The sequence below is a fragment of the Diachasma alloeum genome, unplaced genomic scaffold, assembly GCF_001412515.2.
Source record: "Diachasma alloeum isolate Michigan unplaced genomic scaffold, Dall2.0 Dall_scaffold_00183, whole genome shotgun sequence".
In the NCBI taxonomy this organism is placed as follows: Eukaryota; Metazoa; Arthropoda; class Insecta; order Hymenoptera; family Braconidae; genus Diachasma; species Diachasma alloeum.
The window spans coordinates 1,717,780-1,727,188 of record NW_021680349.1 but is presented as its reverse complement, the minus strand read 5'-3'; the positions used below and the strand labels follow the sequence as shown (position 1 = coordinate 1,727,188).

The window sequence follows — 9,409 nt, the reverse complement described above, 5'->3', positions numbered from 1 at the left end:
CGACATGAAAATCAAAATCATCGCCACCAAAGTACCTTTATTTACAAATAAACCAAGCAGAAATCAATAACTCACGTATTTCCGAAGGCCCCATCATTCGCACAAGTCCCCTTGCCACATAATCACGCAAAAATACCCGAAATAAACACAAAACATCCGAAATAAACACAAAATATCAGCGACCGTTGTCTCCGAACCGTCGACTGAACAACTGGCGCCACCATTTTTCTTTCGGAAGCGACAGTAACCTTCCAGTAAACCCCCCACATTGGCTCAGTTGGTTGACGAAACGCTCAGTGCCGAATGAAAACAAAAGATTAATTCACCGTACGCATTCCCGTCCCTAATAAGTGATTTTATGAGACATCTCAGGTGTCGTTTACCCTCGAAGTTACGATGGATTACGGTGGAAACGTCAGTGACGCATCTGAGGACATATTCTCCGGTAAATTTCTGCTTCATTCACTCCCCCTGGACCCCCCATGTTTACAAATCTCACGAATCCTCTCCTCTGCACCGTATTTCAGACGATGACGAGCCATCCGACGTCAGCTTCACGAGTCCAGATCCCAAGGTCAACACATCGTTCTTCAATCTATCTCAAACTCCTGTTTTACTCCACCACCAAAGAGAAGAGTAATATATTTCATTGGCATCTTCTTTGATTATCTGATTACGATGGACTTGCTTATTTCTGGTGTATTTAAATATTTCGTAGGACACCAGGCAAACCCATCGTGCCAAAAACCCCCCTGACCCTGGCCCCTTTCATATCAAAGGCTGACGATTGGACCAGTGATATGGAAACACCACAGGGGAAACGAGATCTACCAATGCGCTCGAAAAACGCTGTTCTTGACTCCAATAATGTTGATGATGTGAGTACTTTTGTGTTTGTTGAGAATGTTGAATTGTCTTTCTTACTTAATTATCTACATTTGTGCATCAACGTTAACATAATTGCTGATAAATACTCAATAGTTTTTGAGTTGACAGAGTACCTAGATCTTCATAATAAAACCGTTAAAATGTTTTCGTTAAAAAAATCTATAGTTGTGAACAATTGTTTGTAAACATTGCAAAATGCTATTTTTGACTCCAAAGATATTGACATCATTTTTTTCCTGTCCTAATTATCCAGTTTTATGCATAATGAACGATCCATTCTCCCATTCTAATCCAAATCCATTTAATTAATGTCCTAAAATCACTGATTGATGGTATTATTCAACTCCATATTGATAAATTCAGTTAAATTTGGTGGAATTTAGGAGAAATAATGACTTTATCAATTATTATAATTTTCTCACACATGCTTCACATGATAATGAACGAACAATCAACCCTACCATTAATTAACAAAAAGAATTTAGCGAATTCTCAAGAATTAAGCAAAAGAATTTTTTTATGAAAAAAAATTAACAACTGGAAACAATTTCCCAGCAAACCCTAATGAAAAGATTTTCATTTCCTCAGGACTTGACTCAAACAGCCGAGCCAGTCTTAACCCCAGCGCACCTGAGGACCGACGAAACAAACGAGGAGATAGTGCCCCTCTCCCAGGAGCTGCCCCCCAGAAAAAAGCAAAAGCGTGTACCAAAGAGAAGAATCTTCGATAAAAACAACACAAACTTTCCACCATTGTACGAAGACGACGACTCTGACGAGGTGCCCCAGCACCCCAAAGCGAGGAAGTCTCAATCCCTCATAGTTGCTCCTCAGTCGAAGTCCCCCCTCCAAAAGCTGGAAAAATTGAAAGCCCTCCAGAAGCGAATGCGAGAGAAAAAGGGCCTGGAAACCCTGACAGACGATGCAATCCCTGACGACGAGTTCCTGAGAAGCTGCAGGGACCTGGAGATGTGTGACAGACTCCCCCAGAGGGGCCACATCGAGGCAGCCCCCACAAGGACATCACCCTCAAGGGATTCCACAGAGGAGTCTCCACTCACTCCAACGTGGAAAGACCTCGAGACCCAGCAGCAAGAGACAGTTGCCCAGGCGACAATTACCCAAGAGACAGTTGCCCTGACCCCTCCGACCGCCCTCCAAACCATCAGACAAGACACTTATTCCCAAATTGATCTTGGTATCGATCACATCGAGGAGGAGGACGACGACTACCTGGAAAAAACCTTCACCCTGGAAGGAGAAGAGATCGAGATAAAAAAAGAGATGATAACAATTGAGGAACCAGAGGACGGTTTCAGAGGATTCTCCAAGGCTGAACAAGAGAGCAAAGAGCTCTGGGAATTCCAGCGAATATTTGTGCTGCAGTACGGTGGACTGTCCCCCAAGAAACTAAACTTCCCAGGGTTCTCCTTCGTGGAGGAAGAAATAGCCAAAACAATCTCCCAGAACAACGACATATTCCTGAACAATTATCTGGAGAAATACTACGGAATTAGGAAGCAGGTGGATCCCCTGGTGATAACAATTGACACTGAGTCAGAGGAGTCTCAGCCCACTGAGGAAATCGTTCCCCAGCTGCAGTTGCTTCCACCACTGCTCATGCCAGTCTATTCTGGCTTCGACACAGCAAGTGGAAACAAATTATTCATCTCTGTGGATAAAATCTTCGAGGAGAAGACGAAGCTCCAGAGGGACGAGCCCACTGAGATGCACAGTATTGACTTGTTGATGAATAATCAAGCCTCAACGAAAGTACAAACTAGTATTTATCGAGATAAAGAAAGTGTACAGATATTAGAGGATAAATCTAGAGAATTAATTAAGCCCAGTGATAAATCTGCAGACGAAAAGAGGTCTACAGCTGATGAAAATATAGAAGATAATGTTACGAATAGAGATACATCGTTAATTACTAGTGAAAAATGTGATAAAATAGTGCCTCCACCACTTAAAATAGTGGAATCTGTTTCAAAAGGGGTTGAACAACCTCATAAAGACGATTTTCCTGGCTGTGTTGGGTTCCAAACCCTTGGGAAAACCTCTAATAAACCTGAAGAACCCTCCAGAGTCGACAATCTATTTATTGACACCTCCAGCAAGGATTACACAGATTGTCTGAACGAAATATCGAATTTGAAGAAGAAACGACGATCTCTTCGCCTGAACAGAGTGGAATCAGCTCCAAAATCCTCGCCAATGACTAAAGCAACAATTGTCAATCAAAGTTCAAACGACAACTGTGATCCCAAGCCCTCGAGGACTTCCCCATCTCCACGAGTACCTGACCCACATGACGAACGACAGATGAACCCCGAAGTCCCACGAGACATGACCCCAGGATGTGAAAATAATTCAATTCCTCCTGCACCAGTCGATTCTCCACAATTGAGAAATACTAATTATTCACCAGTGCCCATTGATCCACAGCCTAATGGCCAATTTCCTGGATTTGTAACAGGAACTGGTAGAACAGTGGAGATATCGGAGAAGGCTTGGTCCATGGGCCTGGCGATGTTTGGTCAAGCTGGAAAGGAGGTCGCGGGTGACGCAGAGCCATCAGCACCTGTAGAATCGACTCTAAAAAAGTTGAATTCCGTGGTGGACAAGCCATTCACACCATTGAGACCTCCAGATATGCAAAACCCTGCTGCTACTTCAAAATCATCAGCATTCCCATCTAAGCCATCAACTGCCGTGAATATCGCAGAATCAGAGTGTCAGTCGACTCCGAATACCTCAAATCCAATAGTGGGATTTAAAACTGGGAGTGGTGCCCCCATAAACCTCTCAGAGGCTGCCCAGACCAAAATAAAAGTCTCAATGCAAGAATTCTCACTAAATTTAGAGGACGAAGACCCTGATCTCCTGGAGCTATCGAGTATGAAGAGGAAAATGTGGGCTCGAAGGAGAGAAACGACTGAAAAAATCCCTCTGAAGAAGTCCACAGGTCCCCCACTGATAGCCAAACCCTTCACACTGCTGAACACGAAGAAACCAGAGACTACTTCAACGTCAAGTACCTTCGTCTCAATGCAAGAATTCTCACCAAATTTAGAGGATGAAGACCCTGATCTCCTGGAGCTATCGAGTATGAAGAGGAAAATGTGGGCTCGAAGGAGAGAAACGACTGAAAAAATCCCTCTGAAGAAGTCCACAGGTCCCCCACTGATAGCCAAACCCTTCACACTGCTGAACACGAAGAAACCAGAGACTACTTCAACGTCAAGTACCTTCGTCTCAATGCAAGAATTCTCACCAAATTTAGAGGATGAAGACCCTGATCTCCTGGAGCTATCGAGTATGAAGAGGAAAATGTGGGCTCGAAGGAGAGAAACGACTGAAAAAATCCCTCTGAAGAAGTCCACAGGTCCCCCACTGATAGCCAAACCCTTCACACTGCTGAACACGAAGAAACCAGAGACTACTTCAACGTCAAGTACCTTCGTCTCAATGCAAGAATTCTCACCAAATTTAGAGGATGAAGACCCTGATCTCCTGGAGCTATCGAGTATGAAGAGGAAAATGTGGGCTCGAAGGAGAGAAACGACTGAAAAAATCCCTCTGAAGAAGTCCACAGGTCCCCCACTGATAGCCAAACCCTTCACACTGCTGAACACGAAGAAACCAGAGACTACTTCAACGTCAAGTACCTTCGTCTCAATGCAAGAATTCTCACCAAATTTAGAGGATGAAGACCCTGATCTCCTGGAGCTATCGAGTATGAAGAGGAAAATGTGGGCTCGAAGGAGAGAAACGACTGAAAAAATCCCTCTGAAGAAGTCCACAGGTCCCCCACTGATAGCCAAACCCTTCACACTGCTGAACACGAAGAAACCAGAGACTACTTCAACGTCAAGTACCTTCGTCTCAATGCAAGAATTCTCACCAAATTTAGAGGATGAAGACCCTGATCTCCTGGAGCTATCGAGTATGAAGAGGAAAATGTGGGCTCGAAGGAGAGAAACGACTGAAAAAATCCCTCTGAAGAAGTCCACAGGTCCTCCACTGATAGCCAAACCCTTCACACTGCTGAACACGAAGAAACCAGAGACTACTTCAACATCAAGTACCTTCGTCCCAGCATTGGGGTTCACAACGGCTGGTGGTGGGGCGATAAAACTCTCAGAGGCTGCCCTGGAGCAGATGAAAGCAGGCTTGGAAGCCTACACAGCAGACGTCCACGAGAACGACCTCGATTTTTCAGACTTGAAGAAGAAAGTCTCGACTGTTCAACGTAAAAAGCTAGATCCCAGTGGAGATGATTCGAAAACTTCAAGAGGTGCAGAATTACCTCCGAAGAGGACAAGTCTCCCCTTCATTTCGAAGCCCTTCACCCCTCTCAACGTGAGGAGACCAGAGATTCGCCCCAACTCGACCCCAATCACATTAAAGTCAACCTGTGGTTTCACAACAGCTGGTGGAGGTGGAATAAACCTCTCAGAAGCTGTCCAGCGAAAAATTCAAGCTGACTTAAAGGCATACAATACAGAAGTCGACGAGAATGAGCCAGTGGTAAAAAATAATTCCACAAATTCTCGAAATGAAAACCCCCCAGACTCAGCAAAACGAAAGAATCCTTCGGATGATGTAACTCCATTCGGTAGAAAGAGGGCAAGGACAGCAGGCACTGACCTCCAGGCTCGTATTTTATTCCACGAGATTAACGAAGAAGACGACGAGATAATCCAGTCGTCCTTGGCACTCGAAAATAATCGCGATACGGAAAACGACAGAATTTTACCCTTCAAAAATACCGTTTCCGAGGAAATGAGAGCGAGCTGCGAGCGTCCATCAAGCAGATGGTCCGACAGCTCGTACCTCCCGTCCACCAGTTCTCGTCCCATCGAGAGGAGGCCCTACTCCTTCCCCACAAATCCATCAACCGAAAAATCAAAAACTGATAAAAAACTCACGAATCAAGAGTTGATCCCCGACGACGTAGTCTTCGACAGTCAGGAGTTTCTCGAGTCCTACGAGAAAATCTCCACGAAGATAAAGCTGAACGAGGCGCTGGAGAGGAAAAGAAACGAGGCGATTGCTAAACAAGAGAACCTGATTGAAGCAAAGAGGAAAAATAGAGCGAGGCAAAATCCTGGTTCTCTGGTCCAGATAAAAGAGAAAGACAAGTCCCTGATGATTTCTCTGGAGCAATTGTGTTTTCCAGGAACGTCGCTAGCCCCTCGGGACCCCCGGGAATTCCCACGTCTGAAGATCGACCCAGCGGTGGCCACACTGACCTCCTCCACATCTGAAAACTACCAGTTCAACCTGGAGGAAATTTACAGAAATGTCAGTAGAACCTGTGTCGAGGGGATATCAGTGGGGGACGGTGCCCTGTTGATCCCAAACGAGCACAACTTGGCAGGAATAACCGAGTTCAAACGGAGTTTTCTGGCCTCCCCAGGAGTGGACCCCACCCTCCTCCCCGACAACTGGGTGGAGAACCACTACAAGTGGATAGTCTGGAAGCTAGGCTCGATGGATCGTCTGAAATTCACGAGACTAGCCCCCCCGAAGTGCCTGACCCCAGACAGAGTCCTGAAGCAATTGAAATACAGATACGACCGAGAGATCGATCGTGCAGAGCGTCCAGTTATCCGACGGATCCTGGAGAAGGACGATGCCCCCTCGCGTCGCATGATCTTGTGCGTCTCTCGAATAAAAAGAACAACGATGAACAAGGAGACAACAATATCGATGGAATTGACCGATGGCTGGTACTCAGTGGTCGCAGCCTTGGACACACCGATGATAAACAACATTCTCTCTGGAAAAATAAAGGAGGGAACAAAATTAATGACTTACGGCTCTCAATTGATGAACATTGAGGAGGGCTGCCATCCCCTGGAGGCCCCCTCCACCATTCTTTTGAAAATTAACACAAATTCAACGAGACGAGTCAAGTGGTACACTAAACTGGGCCTCCAAAAATACAGTGGCCCCATGGAACTATCCCTGAGGCACATTCACCCAAACGGTGGTCTAATTGGCAAAGTGTCAGCAGTTGTATCTCGTATCTATCCAATTATCTACCGCGAAACAACATCAGATGGTCAAGTGATATTTCGCAATGCTAGGAGCGAGGAGAGAGCCCAAATGTCCTTCACCAAAAACCGTGACTCTGTATCCACCTCATCAACACTCAGGGATGTGAGACCTTGTTTGAAGATAAGAATAACGGATGGTTGTGCACATGGAGTCGTTACAATCTGGCAGAATGCCGAGGAATGCAGTGAGATGTTCAAAGAAGGTAATTCGATCTCGATAATTCATGGAATAGCGTCAGGCAAACGATCCAGTGAACTGCAGATCAATGCCACTAGGTGGACGACATTTGATGTGAGAATGTGTGGAAAAAAATTCTCCTTTCCGGAGAGAATTTTCACACCGCTGTCTGACACAATGACCCAGGGATTTTCGCCTAATTATGGGGAGTTTGATACTGTTGGTATTGTTGTTTCAATTGGGCCAGCTCCCCATGGAATGAAGAATTTTGAGACTGTTTATTTGGCGTATCGAAGTGAAAAGGGAGAGGACAGCTTTCTGTCGATTCTATTCTGGGAGGGAGTTGTGGCGTATGGATATTCTGATATAGCGACTATTGGGTCAATTGTTTGTTGTATCAATTGCGAGTGGAGGAGAAATACTTATCGGAGTATTCCCACGGCATTCTGCTCGGAGAGGACCATCATTACACGTAATCCTAGACAAGGCAGTCATCTGAGGAGTGAGTTTGATGGGCTCAGGCATCGAATTGGGGACACTTCGAATTACGTTGATGATTGTGCAGCGAGAATTCACGCGGAGGTGATGAAAAAATCGGGGTCGGTGTCGGTTACACCTGGAAGGAGTGTTGAGGTAACACCTAGGGACAGGAGGAGCACCGCTATTAAGGGGAGGCTGGAGAAACTACAGGGGTATGAACCCATGCCCAAACTATCGCCGATCAATCTCGCGGGGAGCTCGAGGGTATCTCTCGACTTCAAGTCGCCATTGGCGAGATCCAACAGGACTGAGTCGGGGGGGAGGAGGTGATGGTTGAGGTGTGAGGATAGTTTTTTTGTTTTTGTATATTTTTGAGTGAAGCGTTTGGAGAAAATAAAATGATGTTCAGTTCCTGGAGATATGTTTTTTTCTTCTTTTCATTAGGTACTGGCGAGGGGGAATAGAGAAATTAATGAGGCAGGCATAATAATGGGAATTTAATGTTGAAGAGTCGGGAGGCCAATTAAATTATAGAATCTATTCTGGGAAAAAAGAATTGATGGGATTGATTGAAATTTTTTGGGCGACATTAAAAAAAGTTCTTTAATAGGGTATGATTTTTTTTCCGAGATTTCGTTTTCAAAATCTTGAATATGATTAGGCAGTGGCTATTCACACGCTCCACGGTAATTTTGACCGTGGATATACGGGATGTTTTCCCGTGGATTCAAGCTAATTTCTACCGTGGATATATGGGAGATCGTGGACCCTCAACTTTTACTTCTCAAATTAAATCTAGACAATAAACTAGACACATCGAATCAATTAATAAGTGATATGGAGATAGTAGAGGAGTAAACAATTTTCTCGAATATGAATATCAGTATAGATTAACGCAAATAAAAAATGAAATAAATAATTGACTAAACGTGAATAAAAGATGAAATGAATAGTTTTTTACATTTTATGTGAACGTTTTCTTAACGATATTCTAATGGGATCCGAGCGCAGGAGTGGGTGCCGAAATATAGTTCAAATGATTTTAAGGGTGATGTCCCAACCAGGAGAGANTTGAAAAGCGCAATTGTGACAACATTTTCCAGTGGGTTCTAGGAGTCTCCCCTGGTTCAACACCATCTTTAGAGGTCCTAGCACGCCATTTCTCGACCCGCTCTTTCATTTGAGCCCAAAAAAAACATTCATATCTTGTCTGACATCGTTGCTACAAAGNGAAATGAATAGTTTTTTACATTTTATGTGAACGTTTTCTTAACGATATTCTAATGGGATCCGAGCGCAGGAGTGGGTGCCGAAATATAGTTCAAATGATTTTAAGGGTGATGTCCCAACCAGGAGAGACTCCTACCAGAGTTGTGCCAACATTGCCCAGTCGGATCTAGGAGTCTCCCCTGGTTAAAAAATTATCCTTAGAGAGATTTGCACGCCATTTCTCGACCCGCTCTTTCATTTGAGCCCAAAAAAAACATTCATATCTTGTCTGACATCGTTGCTACAAAGTCGGGTCTACAACTCGGGCTTTCCATTGAAGGCCCGAGTTGAAGACCCGAGTTTGTAGCTTTCAATTGAAGGCCCGAGTTGAAAACCCGAGTTTGTAGCAGAGATGTCAGACAAGATATGAATGTTTTTTTGGGCTCAAATGAAAGAGCGGGTCGAGAAATGGCGTGCTAGGGCCTCTAAAGATGGTTTTGAATCCGGGGAGACTTCTAGACCCCAATGTTCTATACATACTCCTAGACCCCATTGGCCTCCTAGACAATGTTGTGACAACTCTGCT

At 44.6% G+C, this 9,409-nt stretch overlaps 1 protein-coding gene across 1 annotated transcript; it reads left to right on the top strand.

The window, feature by feature from the left end:
• Positions 1-278: 278 nt before the first annotated feature.
• LOC107047930 lies at positions 279-8,031 on the top strand. The gene is made up of 4 exons (XM_015270860.1): positions 279-445; positions 528-636; positions 719-878; positions 1,477-8,031. Exons 1-4 carry the CDS (start codon positions 397-399, stop codon positions 7,942-7,944), a joined length of 6,786 nt encoding a protein of 2,261 aa, XP_015126346.1. The 5' UTR covers positions 279-396; the 3' UTR covers positions 7,945-8,031.
• Positions 8,032-9,409: the final 1,378 nt, after the last annotated feature.

What these genes read in the sequence shown, in the direction of transcription:
- LOC107047930 (XM_015270860.1), top strand. Translation starts at nt 397, where the DNA reads ATGGATTACGGTGGAAACGTCAGTGACGCATCTGAGGACATATTCTCC. An exon ending in ATCTGAGGACATATTCTCCG is followed by an intron (nt 446 to 527) that starts GTAAATTTCTGC and finishes ACCGTATTTCAG; the next exon opens with ACGATGACGAGCCATCCGAC. An exon ending in CTCCACCACCAAAGAGAAGA is followed by an intron (nt 637 to 718) that starts GTAATATATTTC and finishes AATATTTCGTAG; the next exon opens with GACACCAGGCAAACCCATCG.